The sequence below is a fragment of the Passer montanus genome, unplaced genomic scaffold, assembly GCF_014805655.1.
Source record: "Passer montanus isolate IOZ18808 unplaced genomic scaffold, ASM1480565v1 scaffold101, whole genome shotgun sequence".
NCBI classification, from domain to species: domain Eukaryota; kingdom Metazoa; phylum Chordata; class Aves; order Passeriformes; family Passeridae; genus Passer; species Passer montanus.
Genome location: NW_024356616.1, coordinates 1,084,756 through 1,104,881, shown reverse-complemented (window position 1 = coordinate 1,104,881; position 20,126 = coordinate 1,084,756). Strand labels below are relative to the sequence as shown.

The 20,126-nt window shown below is 57.6% G+C and overlaps 1 protein-coding gene across 5 annotated transcripts; it reads right to left on the bottom strand.

The window, feature by feature from the left end:
* Positions 1-814: 814 nt before the first annotated feature.
* Positions 815-14,096, bottom strand: PLEKHA2 (pleckstrin homology domain containing A2). Of its 5 annotated transcripts, none has more exons than XR_005628269.1 (14): positions 14,036-14,096; positions 13,422-13,575; positions 11,144-11,307; positions 10,724-10,780; positions 9,269-9,317; positions 9,063-9,160; positions 7,175-7,321; positions 5,282-5,416; positions 5,106-5,174; positions 4,910-4,980; positions 4,309-4,372; positions 3,815-3,892; positions 2,444-3,701; positions 815-2,198 (listed from the first exon to the last, which is right to left on the bottom strand). XR_005628269.1 is itself a non-coding variant. In XM_039716434.1 (14 exons), the coding sequence occupies exons 4-14, from the start codon at positions 11,282-11,284 to the stop codon at positions 3,357-3,359; spliced, it is 1,254 nt and encodes a 417-aa protein (XP_039572368.1). In that variant the 5' UTR covers positions 11,285-11,307; positions 12,216-12,290; positions 13,422-13,575; positions 14,036-14,096; the 3' UTR covers positions 2,224-3,356. The 5 variants fall into 5 exon arrangements, 4 of the variants coding, with proteins under 4 accessions (XP_039572368.1, XP_039572376.1, XP_039572349.1 ...); XM_039716434.1 differs by lacking the exon at positions 815-2,198 and adding an exon at positions 12,216-12,290 and having other exon boundaries at positions 2,224-3,701; XM_039716442.1 differs by lacking the exon at positions 815-2,198 and having other exon boundaries at positions 2,224-3,701; positions 13,269-13,575.
* Between the last annotated feature and the right edge of the window lie 6,030 nt (positions 14,097-20,126).

Sequence of the window (20,126 nt, the reverse complement as noted above, 5' to 3'; positions counted from 1 at the left end):
CTGGTTATCTTGGGGTCATGGGCCATGTGGGAGCAGTCAGGGAGCTGGGAAGGGGGCAGAGGTGCCAGGGGGCAGCTCCTGTCTGTGTGCCAGGCACCCCTCTGGCTGCAGCCCCTGCACAGGGCACCTGCAGCACCCAAAGGGTGCAAGAACCTCACACCCGAAAGAGGAAGCCCCACCAGCTGCAGGTTAAAAACTTACCAAGCTGAATAAAATGGGAAAAGGAAGCTGCAACGAGTCCCAGCCAGAGCCAGACACAAAATCTGTGTATGCAAATGTCCAGTCATAATTGAGATAAAACAGCAAACACACGCTCCCAGTTTGGCAGCTTCAGCTGGGGGGCAGCTTTGTCCTGAAAATGCCATTCCTCAGGAGAACAACTGGGCTGGAAAGTCCGTGGATGGGAAAAAGTTCTGCAGTGACCCAGAAAGAAAAAAAAAAACCAAACAAAAACAAAACAAAACAAAACAAAAAAACCACAAAAAAAACCCACACAAACAAACAAAAAAAAAACAAACCCAAAAAAACCCAATGAAAAGCCCACTGTCAATAACAGCTCCCATGTCTCCAGCCCCCCACTGCAAACACAGCAGGACCTTGGTCCAGCAGCTTCCCTCCTCCCCAAGGAACATCTGGGACCTTGTTCCACGAGGAGTTGTGGTGTCCCTGCCCTGTTCCCTCCTTGTGTAGGGCAGCAGCACCGTGAGCACGGGGAGCAGCCCCTGGTGCTCCTGGGCTCTCCCCAGCTGCTGCACCCTGCTGGGGACAGCATCCAACCCCTACCCAAAACACACACTGCAAATGGACAGCTGGGGAAAGTAACTGGCATTTCCTTCTTTATTTAAAAACACGGGGGACAAAGGGCATTGCAGCATGTACAGGCGAGGGGTGGGAGGCACGTAGCCCCCACCCTGGGAGTCACAGAGGGCCCCAGCCCTAAGAGCACTTGGAATCCCCAGGCAGCGCTTCCAGAAACATCTGGAACCACGTGGGAATAGCAAACCCCTCTCTCCCACTGCTCTGGCCCCAAATGTGCAGCACCCCCAGCCCACAATTCAGGAGGGAGCAGCTTCAGGGGGTGCGTCCATCCACGCCTGAGCCAGGAGCCAACACAGAGCTGAGGGAAACCAGTTTGATTTGAAACAACCACAAAGCTCCATCGAGGTCTGGCTGCATCCACCCAGCCCTCTGGAACGGCAGGGAAATCCCTCCCTCCCAACACCACCTGTGTTGTGGATGGCTCTGGAGCCCAGCTGAGCTCCACGCTTGTCTGAACCTCACCTTCAGCCTCTGCTGTCCTGGGGATGCAGGAGGGTGGGAACGAGCAAGAGGAATGTTGCAATAGTGCTGGAGCCACTGGTAGTTTCTGCTCCTGGATAATTACCTTAATTGTGCAACAAGCCTCTGCTTTACCTTCCCAGGCCTGAGGAAACTGTGCAATTATCAAGCACCAGGAATACTCAGGAGTCTGTGGTTCCAAGGCCTTGCACAAAAGAACCATCATCCCTCTGCATTCCCTGCTCTCCAAAACTGAGATCAGAACGCTGCAACTCTCTGATGGATGGGCTTGCCAAACTACTAAAACAGTGTTAGGAGCCAAACAGCAAGTCAGCCTAAAAAAATGAAAGTTTCAAACTCTAGTGCAAATAAAGCAAAAAGGAGCAGAAAAAGGAACAGCAGGATCAAGGTAGCTACAATTAAATAATATTAACACTCACCCTGTACCATTTGCATCAATTCCCACTCATTTTCATGGTCTCTGTGTCCTCCAACACCTCCACACAATCCCCTTTGAGACCCTCTTCCCCCTGGAACTTGGGGGAGCCCATTCCTGCCTCCCCCAGCAGCACAGAGGTGCCTGTGCTGTGCCCATCCTGCAGCAGCCCCACGGGCACTGAGGCAGAAAAGTACAACTGGCATCACATTAAGGTCAGTCAGGCTAGTCAAGGCTCAGGCACAGCTGCCAAACAGCTGGAGGCCCCAAAAGGGCTGGGACAAAGCAGATGTTCTGCTCCCGGGGAACACACTGGGCTGAGCTTGCAGAGCAGAGGACGTGTCACAGCCAGGGAAGGGAAAGGGGAGCTGAGGTCTCGCTCTGCACACGGAGATTGCACACACTTGTGGGGATTGCACACACTTGTGGGGATTGCACACACTTACAGGGTGAAGGTATCAGACAATCTCTGCCAAGGGAACACCTGGATTTTCTACACCAGCTGGAGGCCCCAAAAGGGCTGGGACAAAGCAGATGTTCTGCTCCCGGGGAACACACTGGGCTGAGCTTGCAGAGCAGAGGACGTGTCACAGCCAGGGAAGGGAAAGGGGAGCTGAGGTCTCGCTCTGCACACGGGGATTGCACACACTTGTGGGGATTGCACACACTTGTGGGGATTGCACACACTTACAGGGTGAAGGTATCAGACAATCTCTGCCAAGGGAACACCTGGATTTTCTACACACTACTTATCACACCTACAGGAGCTCATTAGGTTATGGAAATGACGATTCACATTGCTCTAGAAACTCCTGCTGGTTTCCATCTCGGGCAGGCAGTGGGTGAGTTGGCCGGACAAGTCTGCCCAGCTCCACCAGGGCTGGGTTTCAGTGCTTTTCACTAAAAGCCCTTCACCATCTGGCACGGCTCCCTGTGCCCAGGTGTGTGCAGTGCAAAACCAACCTCACACCTGAGGGTTCTCCCACCTGAGAGCCACCGTGGCTCCAGCTGCCTGCCCTGGCTCATGCTCAGGAAGTACCAAAAGCGTTGTGGAGGGGCTGAGTACCTGCCCAGGCTGGGGTTCAACAGGAGCCACACGTATAAAAAGACATAATTAAAAGCCAGCAGATTGCTGATAAACCCTTGTGTGGGCAGTGGGAAGATCTCTGAGGGAATAAGTCACCGTAAGGGGAAGCTGCAGTGGGTCCCCTGTGTGGGCAGCTGCAGGCTGGTGGCTCCCAGCTCTGCCCTGGGGAATCTGAGCAGCAGCAGAGGGGAGAGAAACATTTTACAAACACGAGAAAGGCCACACTCCCCCTCACGCCTTCAAGACCTGCCACTTCCTCCAGACCTGGTTTGTGGGGTAAACGATGCAATTGCAGAAGATGTCCCCTCTGCAGGTCCCCAGCACCTCCTGCCCTGCACAGTGAGCGCCGGCAGTGCCTGAAGCACCCTCCAAGACATGGAACCACTGGGGCCAGGCGTGGGCAGGAGCAGCCAGGGACCCTGTGGTGGGGTGGTGCGCCGTGCGGACGTGGGTCCTGTGTCACAGGGAAGGCCGTGGCGGAGGGAAGGGACCCAAACCGCCCCACGGGGATCCGGGGAGGCGGCGCGTGGAGCCGGGGGGCGTCTCGGTGCTCTCTCACACGTCGGAGGTCCGGATACTTTCATCATCCAGGTCGAAGGCGAACGGCTTCTCCTTGAGGTGCTGCGGCTCGGAGCGGTGCCGCAGGCGCGTGCCGGCCGCGGCCCTGCCCTGGCGCTCCGTGAGCGCCGGCACGAACACCGAGTCCCTGAGCGGGGCTGGCAGCCCCCCCAGCGCCGGCCGCTGCCCCTCGGCCTGCGGCACCGGCGTCCAGGGCTGCCAGGAGCTCGTGGAGGGCGCCTTGCACGAGGCTCGCCGCTCCTCCGCCGACGGCCGCGGCTGCGAGGGGCCCGAGGAGCCGCCGGGCCTGGCCACGGAGGTGGCTCTCATGAAGGACATCTCCTGCAGGGACAGGGGACAGCCAGGCTGGTTAGATAATGCACTGAATAAGTGTTTTGTATGTTGGTGTCATCTCCATGAGATGCTAAATGTGAAATGGGAAGTACGTGGCCTACCCTGGGACGGGTTTTCAGGGCCTGCACCGCCCCTGTGATTGCGCGGATCCAGCTGTGCATCTCCTCGGGGCTGTCTGCCTGCAAACACAGCAGCCCCAGTGAATTGAAAACAATCCACACGGACCAATGGAAGATGCACCTGTTGCATTCCACAGCAGCAGATAGTTATTGTTTACATTTCTTTCCTGAGGATCTCAGCTCCTCAGGACAGGAAAAATCCTAGGAAAGGATTTTTCATAAAATATCATGGCTACACCAGTGAGGCTCAGCTGTCCTGGCATTCCCAAGGCTCAGCTCTGCCTTCTCCTGCTCCCACAAACAGCCCCTATCATAAACAATCCCAAGGCAGAAGTGAATCCCTCACAGTTCTCCTTCACACTCGCGTGTTACAGCCCCATCTGCTCGTGTTCACTGGTGAAGAGTTGTGGGGAACACCCCATTTTTCAAGAGCTGAACTTTCTGCCCCAAAAATTATCCTGGCCCCAGCTGCTCACCTGGATGTAGAAGGTCCTGGAGCTTGTTATGACTTCAAAGAGGTTGTCTCGCATCAGGAGGTCACTAGAAACAGTGAGAAAGAGACAGTCACACCCCAGCAGCCGTCGTGGACAGAAAAAACCCTGTATTTATCTTCATCTCTGGAGTGTGCTGGGGAGGAATGTATTGAAGGCAAACCTTGGATCTCATTGGGATTTTGAGAAGAGTCCAGATCCCCAGAGAACATCAGCCAGAAATCCCCCAGCTCTAACATCAGCCAACAAACCCCTGCCCTCCCCCACCATAATCCATTGCTCGTTTTAAATATCAACTTGCTATTACTTATTAGGAATAAACAGTTCAGAGATACATTAATACACAATATTTTTACTTTAGCTGAAGAGGTTTGTTTTCTTAGGTTATTTTTCATTGCAAGCCTTTACATTACTTTGATTTTATCAGTGTTTGCTGCAACAACTTGCTCCCGAGACACTGCAGCCGCCTGGGCTAGTTTAGGGCAAACACCTCGAGAGCTGCTTCCCACGAGCAGCTGGAGCAGCCCAAGCTCCCTCTCCTGGGCCAGCCTGGGGCACAGCAGGGAAACACGGGTGGGAGCATTACCCAGACTTGACCAGGCACTCGTGGGTCTTGCAAACATCTTTCAAGAGAATCGAACGCAAAGGCTCCTTGTCCTGCAGAGGCGAGAGGAGACAGTGGTGGGCTTGGCTGGCCCGGGGCTGGCATGTGCCTCCCCCAGAGGAGGAGGAGGTGTCAGAGGTTCCAGAGCCCTGCTCGGGGTCCTGGGGGAGCAGCTCACCTGCTCACACTTGTAGTAACTGATGGAAAACTCATCCAGAACAAAGTACCGCCGCTTCCAGCTCTTCCTCTGGAAAAGAGCAGGAAATCGCTCAGCGCTCAGCCCTGCCACTCTCTGTGGAGGTCCTGCAGCAGAGCAGCCCTGGCCTGCAGGCACAGGCAGCCCCAGGCACTCACCACGTTGCCCTGCTTGACGCAGAAGCCACTCTTGAGGGGAGCTGGCCCGGCGGGCGGCTTGGTGGCCGAGGGGGGGATGTAGCTCTGCGAGCGCCGCAGCAGAGGGTGGGCGCCCGCCTCGCTGCCCTCCCCGTCCTGCAGCAGAGAGAACACAGCCACTTCAGCAGGGAGGACACCCTGCTGCAGGGAAAAGCCACCTGGCAAGCCCCGAGTGAAGTGTGTGAGCCAAGGGCTCGTGGCAGTGCTGAACATGGACACGGAATGAGCCCGAGCTCATGATGTTCTCTCATCGTGTGCAGCTCCCTGGGCTGCTGCCCTGGTACTATTCATTCTTTTGCAATCATTAAAAACAAGACATCAGAAGGGCTGCAGAAAAGCAATTTGAGGGCTGAAGATAATCCCCTGCAGCAGGGGAGTTAACAGAGCCCACCTGCTTGGCTCATCCTGCATGAGCACCACTCGACTGCACCACTGAGGGTGTGAGGAGAGCAAGAACCACCAGACAAACACAAGCTAGAAAGGAGCGCTTTCCAATGGGAGAAGGCAATATACCACAGAAATAAATTGCTCAGAAAAGCCATAAAGTCCCTGATTCTCATTTTCAGAGCCAAGTTCTTCCAAAGATACTTGGGTGTTTGGAGTTCAGGAAGGGAAGCTGTGCCTCCTCTGGCCCCAAGCTGTCCCTCCCAAGTGCAGTGCTCAGTGCTGTGAGCACAAAGGGGCTCTGGTCATGACCATGTGCCCATCCCTGGCTCCCCTGAGCACATCCCAAGGGCCAGACCCATCCCAGCAGCACCCTCCCTTCCCCCCAGCAGCACAGAGGATGGTTGAGATGAAACATCTTCTACCCTCAGCTTCTTCCCCATCCCTCATGGCCCTTCCTCCCTCGGCTGAGGTTTGAGCATTGCCATGGCAGCGGGGTGGCCCTGGCCACTGCCAGCCTTATATGGCCCCAGCAGGGGACTGTGGTTTGGGGTGAACCTGCCCGCCCAGCACCTTCCCCAGCTGCTTCCGTGTCCCCAGGACAGACAAGCAGCTTTTTGTCTGGCCCCTGCAGCACCAGGATGCCACCCACGCCCCGGGGCTGTGCCAGCTCTGCCGGGCATTGCACAGGTGGTGTCCAGAGCGGAGGTGAGGACACTCCTGCAGCCCCGAGTGCCACATGCCCCGGAGCTGGGGTGATGCTCCCAGCTGGTCTGGGTGCAGCCAGAGCGTGGGACTCCCCTGTGCAGCCCTGCAGCAGCACCGGCTGGGGCACAGCCAGGAAACCACGGACACGCCCAGGAAGCTGCAGCAGGGGAATGGCCATTTCACACGGGGGAAGCAGCAAGAGCACGGAAATATTCTGGCAGCTGATGCACCACCTCCAAAAAACCCCTCTGCACCCCACAACCCTCCACACACCTCTGCATCCTGCCAAACCCCGTGGCCAGGGAAGTGTTAAAAGCAGAAACTGCTGCAGTGATCTAATTCTCTATTTTTAGTGCTGCCACCGATAAGAGCTGAAGTGAGACCCAGAGCTGGACAATGCCCAAACGTGGGAGATGCTGATGGCCACGTGCACAGCCAGCTGCGTGCCAGGGAGGCGGATGCAGAGCCACGGCAAGCGGTGCCACCAGCCCTGGGACAGTCCCTGTGGCTGCTGTGGTGGGGACACCAGGCACAGGGCTCCTCCGCCCTGGGTACCCGAAGAGGATTTGCACCCAAGACACGTGGGTGGATGGTGATGGCCAGGAAGCTGAGCAGATTCATGACCTCCTCCTCCTCACCTCAACACCCTTCAGAGTGAGAAGAAGCAGAGGTGTTCAGGGTGCTCCGAGCAGCCATTCACACTGCAGGGGAAAGGGTTTGCAGGCACGCTGTTTCCAGGAATGGAAGTGCAAACCAGCTCACCTGGTTGATGGAGATGGGCGTGTGGACCACTACCCCCCCAACAATCTCGGTTTTGTAGGCCACCTGGGGCTTCCTCTCCTGGGCCTGGGGCACCACTGGAGTCTTGGTGATTTCTGTGGCCGGTGGGACGCTGCCACCCTTTGGCACCTGTGGGAGAAAGGAAGGCATGAGGGGCACAGGGTGACCATGCCGGGCATCCCCACACCTGCACTGAGCACCCCAACTCTGCCTAATACAGCCACATCCCTTTAGAAAACAACTCCTGGCCAAGCACCCAGGTTAGGGAGGGTGTGGAAGCCCCTGGGCAGCTGGAGACACCCAGAGCAGAGATGAGAGGAGCTCAGTGATTAACACCCCTTCACAGGCGCCTGTGATTCGCCTCTGCAGCTCAGTGAGTTTTTGGGACACTTGCTCCTTTAATTGTCCCCGCTCCACTTACAGGCTTAATGAGGAGCTGGGTCTGGCTAACGAGGTTGAGCCGCGTGGCCGCAGGGACAGCCAGGCACCGCCGTGACCCCAGTGCTGGCTGTGTCCCCCCTGAGCAGCCCCACACCCTGGGCAGAGGCTGGGCTGCCCACAGCTCCCGGCACTGCCATCCTCCCCTCTCCCTTCCCAGCTCCTTCCCTCTGGCACCTGGCTCTGGACACAAAGAGCAGTTTCCAAATTTCCCTTCCCAGCCGTGCACTTCAGCCCCCCTAATGCCAACCCCCTCCCAGAGCAGGGCAGAATGCAGCATCACCACATCCCAGGAGCTCTGGGTTTCCCTGCCAGCCCGGGACAGCTCCTCCCTGAAGGGCTGGACCAGCCGGTTGGCCAGCTGGGACACAGCCAGCATCGGGAAGGGCTGGCTGAATCAGACCATGGAAACCACCACGGCTTCTTGCAGAAGCACAAGATGCATCTCATTCTCCTGTCACCCCAGCTCCCACCTCTGCCAGCCTGGCAGAACCCCCCTGCCCCAGAGGCAGCAACCCTGGAGGAAACTGCTGGCAGCAGACCCAGACACAGAGCCCAGGCAGGCTCTGGCCAGCTCTGGAGATGGAATCTGTGGCCAAGATCAGCTGGAGCCAGAAAGAGAAGGCAGGAGCCAGAGCAGTGTGGCAGCTGCAGGTGCAAAGGTTGTCACACTTAATGTATTTGCAGAGAAAGAAAGAAAATACAAGCTAGGTCTGATCTTGCAGAAGAGTTTCCCACAGAGCCTACACTATGGCACTCCAGGGATTTTAAAGAAAAAACCCATGGATAGGCCCCAATCAAACTGTTTACATTATTTTCCCTTACATTTAGCTTACATACCATAAACAACACGCATCAGTGCATGACCTAATTAAACTCTGCTCACTGCTCAGCCCCACTGCTCACTGCAGGTCAGCAAAGCCCCCAGCCCTTTCCCAGGGACCCCCATACAGGCAGAAGCCATCCTGGAGCCCACCCCATGCCCTGGTGCTGCCAGGGGGGAGCGTGGCACATCCCGCAGTGCTGGCAGCGTGGCACCGGGTCAGTGCCCATCAGCTCACGGCCCCGTGAGCACAGCAGCACACACAGGAGATGGCACATGAGCCCTCTGGATGCAGCACAGCCTGCCTCGCCGTGCCCCACAGCGCAGGGCTTTTGCTGCCTCCTCACAGGAAGAATAAAAATGGAATAAATCTACTGAAGCACGATAAAGCCTCCCTCTGACAGCCACGGCCAGATGCCAGCCAGCAGGAGTAACAGGAGGAGGAGTTCTGGAGCTGGAGGGGATGTGGATGGCTCCCACAGCCCCTCCTGTCAGCTGTCCCCCACAGCTGGGCTGGGAGGGCGAAGGAAGAGACACAAGTAAACCTCAGCCATAAGGATCCCTGGGGATGGTGGAGGGAACAGTTGAGAGGAGCATGAAGTGACCTACCGTGATCTTACTGGCCTTGTTCAGTGCCTCCACCCAGTCCTGCAGGTCCTTTTGGTCACTGGCTTGCAAGAAATAGCGCTGGGAGAGGGCGTTGATTACTGCCAGGGGAGCAAGGACAGGGAGAGTTGGCAGCAGCCAGAGGGATTCAGGGGGCACCCACACTGCAGCTTCCCCCCACTGAGCCCACCAAGATCCCACTCACTCACCAAAGCAGAACGGAGTTTTTGGCTTCTGTTTCGGGGTGGCAATGCTAACCTGTGACAGAGCAAATCAGGGGAAAAATTAGAGATAAAAGCACGTGCCAGTGGTGGGCAGAAGAGCTGGAAGCTTCCACCCACCCACCCTGCTCCCTGCCTGGGCTCTGCCAGGACCCCCGAGCAGGACCCCACACATGTGAGAGCTACAGCACAGCTGTGGCAGCTGGAGGGAGCTGGCCCGTGTCACAGCACACGCAGCACAGGGTGCTGGGTCCTAGGGGAAGGTCAGCACCGAGCCAGGACTTCCATCCCCTGCATCCCCTTCAGGCACAGCAGAGGACAGAAAGCTTTCAAAGGACCTGAAAACATCCATTCTCCTGGATCAACACAGTCGCTCTCATCAGCAATTAAGAGAATTGAGGGAAAATAGTGGTGGTTTTTCCCTGAAGAGTAGGAATCATTTATATAAGAATAATATTCCTTGAGGCTCCACAAACAGCATTCGTGGAGTATTTATTCTGACAGTCCTCCTCCTTCAAAGCCAGTCCATAATGCTTTAAATATGTTTTCTCAAGCAAACCCCCATTTTTCTGGTGTATTTACTGTTGGTAGTTCCAGCCACTAACAGAACCCAACCCCGCAGTTTGTGACCAAACGCTGTCCTGCAGCAATTTTCATTTAAACTAAAACCTATGTAATTTGTGAGGCTCTTTCCAAAATGGGGAAGGCTCAGCCTCCCAGCATTGCTTCATCTGCGCTTAATTTATAAATCATGATTCAGCAGGAACAGGAAGATCTGTCCAAGGCTATATCCAGCTCCAGGATAAAGCTGAGCTCTGCCTGGCGTGGCAGCCACCAGCCCCCCACTCCCCCCCAGCAGCTGAGGGGCCACTTGCAGGAGCAGGATGGTGGCAGCTCCACTCTCCACATACATTCTCCACTGTCTCAGTCACCAGCCCTGCAAGAGTTGGTGCTTATTGCACTGTTCCTGCCTTCCCATGGAGGCTGGATAACACCCCTGAGACACACGAGTGACTTTGCAGGTCTCATCCTTCAGAGCAGTGCCCTCTGAGCACAGGGGAGAGCTGCTGAAGCACTGCTCAGCCGAGTGCCAGCTCCGTGCCCAGCTCAGGCTGACACCACGCTCCTGTCCCCACTCAGTCCTGGCCACCCCGTGTCCTTCCTCACAGCAGAGCAGTTCCTCTTCCTCCTGCAGCCCAGCCCTGCACCCCGTCCCACGCCACTCCAGGGTGAAGATGAACACAGTCCCAGCACCAGGATCTTTGTGCTGTAGGGTCCCTCCCTGCTTAGGCTTCATCCCAGGGAGATGACCACGAGCCCAGGCAGGACCAGGAGCTGGCCCCAGGTGCTTCCAGGGCAAGCCATCGCCTCTCCTGGGAATGCCACAGGGATAAGGGGAAAACAGGGAGCACTCATCTTCCCTCTGCCCCACCCCAACATTACCTTGGAGATATAGGTCAGCTGCAGAGATCCGACAGCACCTGCTCCAATGGCCAGGTTCTGCAACACACAGGAGGAGCAGTGGGAGGTAAATGACAGGGAGAAGGTGGCGGGGGCAATCCAGCCTGTCGTTTGTGCCCTCGGGGTCAGGCAGCAGCTGCCATCCTCAGCCACTTCCCTGTCCTGCACCTGGCTCAGCCCAGACCCCTCAGCAGCGGGACCAGCCCTGCTGTGCTCCTTGGGACAGTCCTGGAAACCACAGAGGTCACAGAAGGGTGGGAGCCTGGTCATGGCCATGCTCAGCCATGGGACACTGACACAGCAGGTCTAGGGTGACCTGGAGGAGATGCCTGCTCCAGGGGGGTGGGACGTGCCCACAGACTCACTGACAGCTCTACAGACACGCCTGGCACACGTGCCCACCTGAGGATTGTCCATGTACCACAGGAGGTGGTTGGCCTGCGTGTCCAGGATGAAATACCTCCGCAGAAACTTGCCACAGGTCTCATTTTCTTCGATGTCCAGGAAGCCGCAGATACGGTTCTGTCGGTCCAGGTACGGCATGCCGGGCTCCTTCTGGCATCACCCTGTGGAGTGGGGGGCAGGCAGGGGGACGTGGGTGCTCTGCTCCCCCCGTAGGGAGCTGCCCCAGCACCGTGGCACCCGAGCTGTGGAGCTGGATATAGCATTGGACAGATCTTCCTGCTCCTGCTGAATGGTGATTTCTGGATTAGGCACAGATGAAGCCAGGTGTTCCAGGATGCCAGCACTGCCCCTCAGCCACAGCCCAGCTCTCTAGAGGCAGATGGGATGGACAACCCAGCCCCAAGAGCCACCCCGTGAGCGAGGACAGAGCAGCCACAAAGAATCTGACACAAGACACCAGATCCCTGAGAACTGTGGTGAAAAATAATCCCAAAGCAGCGTGCTAGAGAGAGCCTGAGCACGCTCCCAGGAAACAGGGAACAATCTGCAACTCCAGCAGAAAATCTGTGCAGCCAGGATGTCGAGTCAGCAGGGAAAACAATGACCCATCCCAGCAGGGCCACGCTGTGTCCCCAGGTCTGCCACGGGCATGGACCCTCCCCAGCACTGCCCCCCACCCAGCAGGAATCCTTCAAGACCCCTGGGCTGCAGTGGGGACACCATCACCACTTCCAGCCCTGCGTGGGGAGCAGAACCAGCACCAAGGGGTCTCGGGGGGCAGGATGAGTCCCCCTGCCCGGGCAGAGCCCCCTCCCCACGGCACAGGGTGGAGGGCAGGGATGAGAGCAGCCGTTACCCAGAGGATGTGAGTGAACCCAGTGTGGTTTGTCTGGCAGGAGAGTGGTGATCACGCAGGTGCCAGAAGCAGAGCTGCACAAATAAAAGAACTCATGCAGAAAAGGAGGAAATACTATTTTTGAGCTGCAGTGTAGTGGGGCCCGGGGAGGTGAGGGTTGTGCAAGAGCTGGGGTGCAGCTGCAAAGGTAGAGGAGGCAGAAAACAAGTCAACCTGCTGTCAGGATCTCAGTCTACCACCAACATTTCAGAGATGGGTATCAGGGCTTGGCTCACGGGGACCGTGCTGCTGCAGGGGGAGAGGTTGTTTTAGACCAACAACGGTGCCCTGGCACAAGGGTTTCTGTGGGCACTTCCAGTCTCACTGCTTTTTTGTGGGGTTATTTTTGTGGTGGGGAAGCACATGGAAAGCCAAACCCTAGGTACCCTCAACCATACCAACATACCAAACCTCATAAATCCTTCCTTCTACTGACAACAAAGGTCTAGAGATTCCTGCTTAGGAGACAGATGAGGAAGGAGCAGAATGTGCCACAGAGATGAGCCCCACAGCCCCCATGGGACATCTCCTGAAGTCTCCATGTCCCCCCACCACCATCCTTCATTACCACGGGTTCATCTGGGAGAGCACAAACCAGCTCAGCCCTTCTGGGCACACTGACCTCAGGCTGCACTTGGAGATGCCCAAACCCGTGGGCAGAGGAGATTGGGATTGCCCCACACTGAAGTCACCGGGGTTCCTGTCCCCTCACATCCCACTGCCCACAAGTGGTCTTTCTTTGGAGCCACCAAGAACTGCGCTTTTCCATAAGAAAATTATAAAAGTAGCATCTCCAGCTGTGCTAACGTGGGGCACCCTGCTCAGGAAATCCAGGAGGGCCAGAAAATGCTGTTTCCTAGTGTGGCATATCAGAGACTTCCAGGACTCTTTCCTACCTCTGAAGCAACAGACCTGCCAGCTTTTTCCACCACAATATCCCACCCAAAAAGACACTTCTCTCTTGACTCAGTGAATAACATGGGAAGCAATTGGGCTACAGAAGAAGACTTAGAGCAAAACCACCCCCTTGGCTGCCTGAGCCAAAGGGAAGTGCTCCCCAGGGAGAGGCAGGAGGCGCAGGGCACTGTCCATGCAGCACCCAAGGGTGGCTCAGAGGCCTCGTGGGCAGCCACACAGCCAGACTTTCCAGGAAGCAGCTCAGGATGCCCTGCATTGTCACAGCCGCTGTGCCCTGCTCAGCACCTCCCTCCACAGCGCCCAGCGCACCTGTGGGCAGCCACAGCGTCCTCCTCCTCCTCCTCCTCTCTCACACCTGTCCTCCCGAGCTCTGCTGGGCTGCAGGATGACCCTCCCTCCGTGCCAGGAGTGGGACCTGCGCTGCCCCGTGCCCGCGGCCGCTGCAGCTCCGCTTCCTCTCACCTGCGGTCGCAGAGCAGCTCCCGGAGCCCACGCTGCGACGTCTGTCCCGAGCCACGAGACAGACAGCGCCCAGCAACTCGCTCCTGCTAATTGCAGATCTTTGCCTTAATGAAACTATCAGCCTGTCGGGAGGAGGCTGGATGCAGCTCTTCATCTGCCACAAAGAGTCGGAGAACACACAGAGTAGCAGCAAAGCCCCGATCCCCGCCACTCGCTGCCTCCAACCCCGCGGACTTCGGGCGAGGACGGTGCCCGCAGCACTCCCGCAGCTCCCACGGGGACCCCTCCGCTCCGGCAGAGCCCCCTCCCCGCCGCCCCCTCCCCTGCCCCGCTTCGCTCCGGGAGCCGTCGAGCAGAAGCCGCTGGCACCGGGAGGGCTCCGCTCCAGCCCCGGCACGGATGATCCAGCTGCAGAAAGCGGAATCCCCGCCAGGGACAGGGGGACCAGCCCTGGGGCCGCCTCCCCACCGGACCCCACAGGGCACGGGCGCCTCCAGCCGCTCCGGGAGGCTCGGGGGCCGGCACCGGGACAGCGAGGGCTGCCAGCCCGGCCCGCGGGGTCTCTGGAGAGCCAGCGCTGCCTGCGGCCACGCTGTCCCCGCGGTGGCACTTACCCCGCGGCGTCCCGGGCGGGCGGGGGGCGGCGGGGGCTGCGGGCGCCGGGCAGCGCGGCCGGGAGGGCGGACGGGCGGCGGAGGGGGTGTGCCCCTGGCTCCGCCGTCGCTTCTTTCCGGGTTAATTACGTCTGTCATTAGCAAACCCGGCCCCGGATGTGAGTGCGGGGCGGCTCCGCGGGGCGGGGGGTGAGTGTCCGTCCCTCTGTCCCATCGCCGTCTGTCCGCGTCCCTGCCGCGCACCTGCCGCGGCACCGGGGCCGGGAGGGGTAGGGGTAGGGGCGGCCCGGTGCGCTCCCGGTGCCAGCCTGTCCGGGCTCGGGGCCTTCCCGGTGAATCGCCCCCGACCCGACACAAAACCTGGAGACGAGCCGCCCACTTCGCCATTCCTGCCAGAGCATCTCTTGGGGGAGCTGCTGCTGGAGCGGGCTCGGGGTGGATTTGGGAGCAGGAAACACCCGCTGCCTGCCCCGGGCCGCCCCGGGGAAGCCCCACTTTCTCTCCGAAACTCCGTCTGGCTCCGATGCGCTTTCTCCCGGCGCGGGTGAAACCGACCCTGCCGCCGCGGGCGCGCAGGGATGCCGCTCACGGACACACCAGCCCTGTCCGTCCCACGCTAATCCGCTCCTTCCCACTGCTGCCTGCCTGCTCCCGGCATCCTGGAGGTCCCGAGCCTTGCATCGCCAGCGCTGCCTCCCCCTCTCCCCATCCCTCCCTTTGCAAAGACTAAACTGTTCCGTTTTCGCACCGAACCTCCTCTTGCAGCCCTTGTGACCCGCCGGGGCAGCGCTGCGTGCCGGGCACAGTCACACGGCAGCGACTCACAGCGCTGCTCTCCCTTCATCCCAGAGCGCTGTTCTCCCTTCATCCCCAGCGCTGCTCTCCCTTCATCCCAGAGCGCTGCTCTCCCTCCATCCACAGCTCTGCTCTCCCTTCATCCACAGCGCTGCTCTCCCTCCATCCACAGCGCTGCTCTCCCTTCATCCCAGAGCGCTGCTCTCCCTTCATCCACAGCGCTGCTCCCCTCCATCCACAGCGCTGCTCTCCCTCCATCCACAGCGCTGCTCTCCCTTCATCCAGGAGCTCTGCCTGGCAGCTCTCCTGGATTTTCCAGCTCGTTTTTCTGCTGTGTGGGGGTACAAGCAGCCCCTGGAGCTCAGTGAGACCCCCCATGAGCAGATGAAGGGGCACGAGGGAAGCCCGGGGCAGGGCACATCCCAGGGCAGGAGCTTTGGGGATTCCTCCAGCAGCCAGAGCCCTGCGCAGAACACCCTTTGTGTGCCCCGGGGAAGGAGCAGCATCCACAGCAGACAGGGAATTATCTGCTTTCCAGATGCTTCCCTCTAGGCACATGCTGACCTCCACAAGACCACGTCCATGTTCTGCAGGACTTCTGATCCCCTCACCCTCCAGGACTCACCGAGGTCACTGCTCCAGCAGCATCCTCCAGCTGTGAGTTCCACGGCTGGGTCTGCACGTGCTAAATTACTTCTTTTCTTCTGTTCCAACTTGCTCTTTTCAGTTTCAGTACCTGTTCCCCTTTTCCTCGTGTGCTGACTGGGGCAGACTCCAGCAGACAGCTGCTGCTTGCTGCTCGCCCTGCTCTACAGTCCTTGCAGTCAAATTCTCATGGTCCCAGCCATCCTTCACTTCCTTCATCATTCCCCTTTCTGTTCTCCCCCCTCTGTTCACTCACTTTTACCATTCTCCCTCACGAAAACAAGCCTCACCGACCACTTTTGGGTGTCTTTCTAGCACTTGTGAGCAGCCACAGTGTCCTCCTCTCTCTCACCTGTCCTTCCTAGCAGAGCTTTGAGCTGTGGCACCACCTGCAGCCCCAGACCACGGAGCAGCCTCACATCTCCCCCGTGTCTCAGCAGCCGCCAAAACCTTTCTCCTCAGGTTGTGGAAAGCAGCCCAAAAGCATCTCTGTTGGACCAGCGGGGAGGGAATCTGCGCTGGGATCGCGGGCTGTGCCCAGCAGAGCCCTCCGGGGCGGCACCAGACGCCAAACCGGTTCTGTTTGGCACGGGTTTGGCTTCCCTGCCAAGGAGCGGCTGCGGACGCGGTTCTCAGGGCAGCGTTTATTGAACTGACAGCCATGGGACCCCTGGCACAGAGCATCCCCGCCGCATCCCTAGGCTAGAGCGGCCAGCAGCCGGGCCCGGCGCTCAGAGCCGGCCCAGCAGCAGCGTGCCGGCCAGCGCGGTGGCCAGCAGGCCGGCCGGGGGCGGCGGGGTGGCCCCCGCGCCGCTCCGGGAGCCCCGAGCCGGCCCGTTGCAGTCGTCGCTGAAGCAGCAGCGCACGGTGGCCCCGCCGGAGCCGCCGCGGCGAGCCTGGTCACAGAAGGACTTGTAGGAGCAGGATTTAATGACGCTGTCTGCAAGGGAAATAAAGGGACAGGCGGTCACTGGCGCAGGACAGAGAGCACCTCAGTGCGGCGCAGTGCAACACAAGAAGAAGCCGCCCCCTGCTTCTCCTCGCCCTCCAGTCCTCCAAGACCCTCTGGTCTCACCCCTTTTCCCCCTGGAGCCCCCCGGCCCCCCGGCCAAGGCACTCACTGGGTGCAGTGATGGTGGAGCAGGCGTCGGCGTACTGGGGGCAGCTGTGGGATCCCTGCTGGTTGCAGTCGTTCTCGTTGGATGCGACACATTTGTGGCATTTCAGAGCTTTACCTGGGTGAAGGTGAGGAGGAGGAGGAGGAGTGAGAGTGACAGCAATGTACCGTCCCAGAGCCCCCAGTGCCCTGACAGTCTGTGGGTCTCCAGCCCAGGGAGAGGGAGGGGGTCACAGGTAAGAGTTGGCACCAGATTTGAGCCATCAGCAGGCGCTGCCGTGGCATGCAGCAGGATGCAGGATGGGGCCTCACCTGTCCACAAAATTAATGCAAAACTCTTCCAAGTGTGACTCAAAATGATGAGGCCCAAAACGGGCAGGTGAGCTCTGCCGAGTCCTTGCCCTGCAAAGACTCCCTGAGAGTCCTGGAATTCCTTTTACAGTAAAAATAGGTAGACATAATATTTAAAAACCATCCTAGATCTTTGCCTTCTTGTGCCAGATCTCATTTTAATAAGAATTTGGGTGGGGGGAGAAGGGAGAATCCACCCAACCTGTGGGAGCAGCTCCCACATTCCACCCTGTGCTCTGGAAGCTCAGCCTGGGGACAAGCAGGGTGACAGTGCCAGGCAGCTGCAGGAGGGACGAGCCATCTCCAGATTGCCCTTTAAGGAGTCCCAGAGGCAGGTTAGACAGCAGCCAGAGCCGAGAGTGCTGCAAGAGCTGGGTGACCCCAGAAAAGCCCAGAGCTGAAGATCCTGCTCCTGCCTGAAAGGACGAATCCTCGATTTTGGTGGGGCTGGATAAGCCAGCGCTGGCTGGAGTGGAACTCGTCTGTGCCTCGCTGAGGGAGCGGAGCCCTCTCGTGGCAGCGGAGCTTCCACCTCCATCTCCGGGACAGAAAACCCGTGAACGGGCAAAATTGGGATTGCACGGGGTCAGAGACCAGTAAACGCCTTCCATTAACCCACAATGACCCGGCTTCCTCTGCTGGGTTGTGTTTGTCTCCTTTGCTGTTCCTCACAGCACGGCACAGCTTTTCATCTGCCCTGAGCTAAAAATAAAATTGCATTCTGTCACATTCACATTTTCTGAAATATCCCTTCACACAGGATTTCTCTCTTGGGAAGCTGAGAAGCCTCAGAGAAAAAAGAAAACAATATTGTCTCATTTGCTTCTCCTGTGTTTTACTCCTTTGGAAGTGGAGATTTTTTATCCAACAGGTTTCATTGGTTTCGTGTGAATTATTTTGACTTATTGTCCAATCAGGGTCAAGCTGTGTCGAGGCTCTAGAAAGAGTCACGAGTTTCTTTTTAGCCTTCTGTAAGTATCCTTTCTGTATTCTTTCGTCTAGTTTAGTATTATTTAATATAATATAGTATCATAAAATAATAAATTAGCTTTCTGAGAACACAGAGTCAGATTCATCATTCCTTCCTCACCTTCATTGGGGGCACCCTGAATACAACAGCGTTCATCTTGCCTTGGTCCAACGGTCCTGGAGCAGTCCAGAGCTGCTCCATGGCATTGCTCTGAGCAGTGCAGCCACCCCCCTGCCTTTTACAACAGCTTCTTGTGATTGTGCCTTGGAGGAACCAAGTGTTAGCAGGCAAACACAGCTCTAGCCAAGAGAAGCTGCAGGGTTTTGGCTCGGGAGCCTCCATCAGAGCTGAGGACCAGAGACTCTGTGGTCCCTGCTGGGCACAGCACGCCTGGCAGAGAGGCAAGGGACAGGGGCTTCTCTTGGTGCTACCCAGAGGACAAAGCCACCCTCCCTCCCCAAACATCACTTTCCTGCAGGGCTGGGAGCAGCACGGGGCAGGGGCACGGTGGGCAGGTGACAGGGACAGGGCAGCAGCAAGCACAGGAGCAGCTACAGCAATTTACCCCACCTCGAGCTGCCTGCAGCCAGGGCACACTTACTTCCTCCAGCCAGGGACGTGAGGATGGCCAGGGCCAGCAGGGTCTTCAGGGCAGGCATCCTCAGCAGTGTGTGGTGTGGGGTGAGTAGCTGCTGTTTTGTCTTAAGGTCTTACAGCTAATCTGCTTGGGTGAGTGCATCGGGGCTGGGCTAATGCCATCTTAGCTGGGGGGACAGGACACAGCTCCCCAAGGACAGGGGCTGGGCAGTGGCACTGGGGCACAGCGCCACACTGGTGCCAGGGGATGGGCTGGGCTCTGCTCCGTGTCCTGCTTTGGAAATCATCTCTGGACACAGAACCTTGTGGTGGCTTTCAAAGGTCTTGATCAAGCCCTGCTCCGTCCAGAGAACAGCCCTTTCTCACCAAGAGCAGCAGCCAAGTTGGGGAAAACCCTTCAGATTTTCCAACGCAACGAAAGAGAAGTGCAAGAGAACAACTGAAAGCCCCTACAGGGCTGGGAGCCCAGTGGAACCATTCCTGCAGCCCCCATCCTCCCAGCAGGATTTACCCAAGGCCACAGAGGGTTGGCAGGGATTAGGGCAAGGATTCTCCTGCCTGCCATCCCGCTGCTGCCTCAGCTCTTCCTGCTGCCTGAGCTCACTGCCGTGGCTTAGTACCATCACAGTGTGCTTGGAGTGGAGTCACAGGGCCAGAAAAGCCACCCCAGGTCTGAATTTCAGAGCTCAGAAATGCAGGTTTCAGGAACAGATGATAACTGTACTTATTTGAAACCAAGTGCCATGTAAATCACATTAATAAAGACAAAGCAGAACACGGCCCATTCTGGAAGGCAAAGCCAACTCCTCCCAACACTCTCCACCAACCTCACAAACACCAAGAAAGCTTTCAAGAGTGATAAACACAGTTTTTACTCAGGCAATGAAACATGGAAAAAAATATATTAGTAATCATTATAATAATCTCATTTGTGTGAGTATAACTCTTACAAATATTTACCTGACATATAAAAGGGAAATTATCATACATATAAAACCGATGGTGATGGCAGTTACACACATGGCTGGAAGCAGAGGGGAAGGAGCCAATGCAGAGGAATTTCCTGCCTGGGGGAGGCCACACTGGAGGGAAGGGGGAGATCAGTAGTCGGGGGTTACTGGTTGGCACTTGGTTACGGACAGATCTGCTGGCAAACACACACTGCAAACAGCAACACAGCAGCAGGGGCAGGGCCCGCCGCTGCCAGAACAGCGTTTAAAGTCTACTGCAAGGAACAGACAAACACAGCCAGCTGTGACAGCACACACAGGGACCTGCCACCCCCTGTGCCAGTCACGGGGACACCACCAGCTCGGCGTGTGCAGCGTCACCTCGAGGTGCAGCCACCCTGCCCGCTGGCAAACACGCCTGCTCTTCCATATCACTGCAGCCATTGTGTACTGATATATATATATAAATGTAGCTATAACCATATTATAGTTAATAAATCATTCCGTAGGAATCTTCTTTGCCCAGGCTGGGGTGCACACGGACGGGCACAGGAGCGGGTGAGGGGAGGTGGCACGGCAGGAGCGGGTGGCACTGGGGACAGGGACAGGAGGGATGGAGGACTGTGCCCCGTGGGTCACCACAGTGCTGACAGCCCACAGGGGAAA

Excerpts from the sequence above, each read along its gene's own strand:
- PLEKHA2 (XM_039716442.1), bottom strand. The coding sequence starts at position 11,284 with ATGCCGTACCTGGACCGACAGAACCGTATCTGCGGCTTCCTGGACATC. Across the intron at positions 10,781-11,143 it reads GGTACATGGACAATCCTCAG|AACCTGGCCATTGGAGCAGG; the intron begins GTGGGCACGTGT and ends TGTGTGTTGCAG. Across the intron at positions 9,318-10,723 it reads AGCTGACCTATATCTCCAAG|GTTAGCATTGCCACCCCGAA; the intron begins GTAATGTTGGGG and ends GCTCTGTCACAG.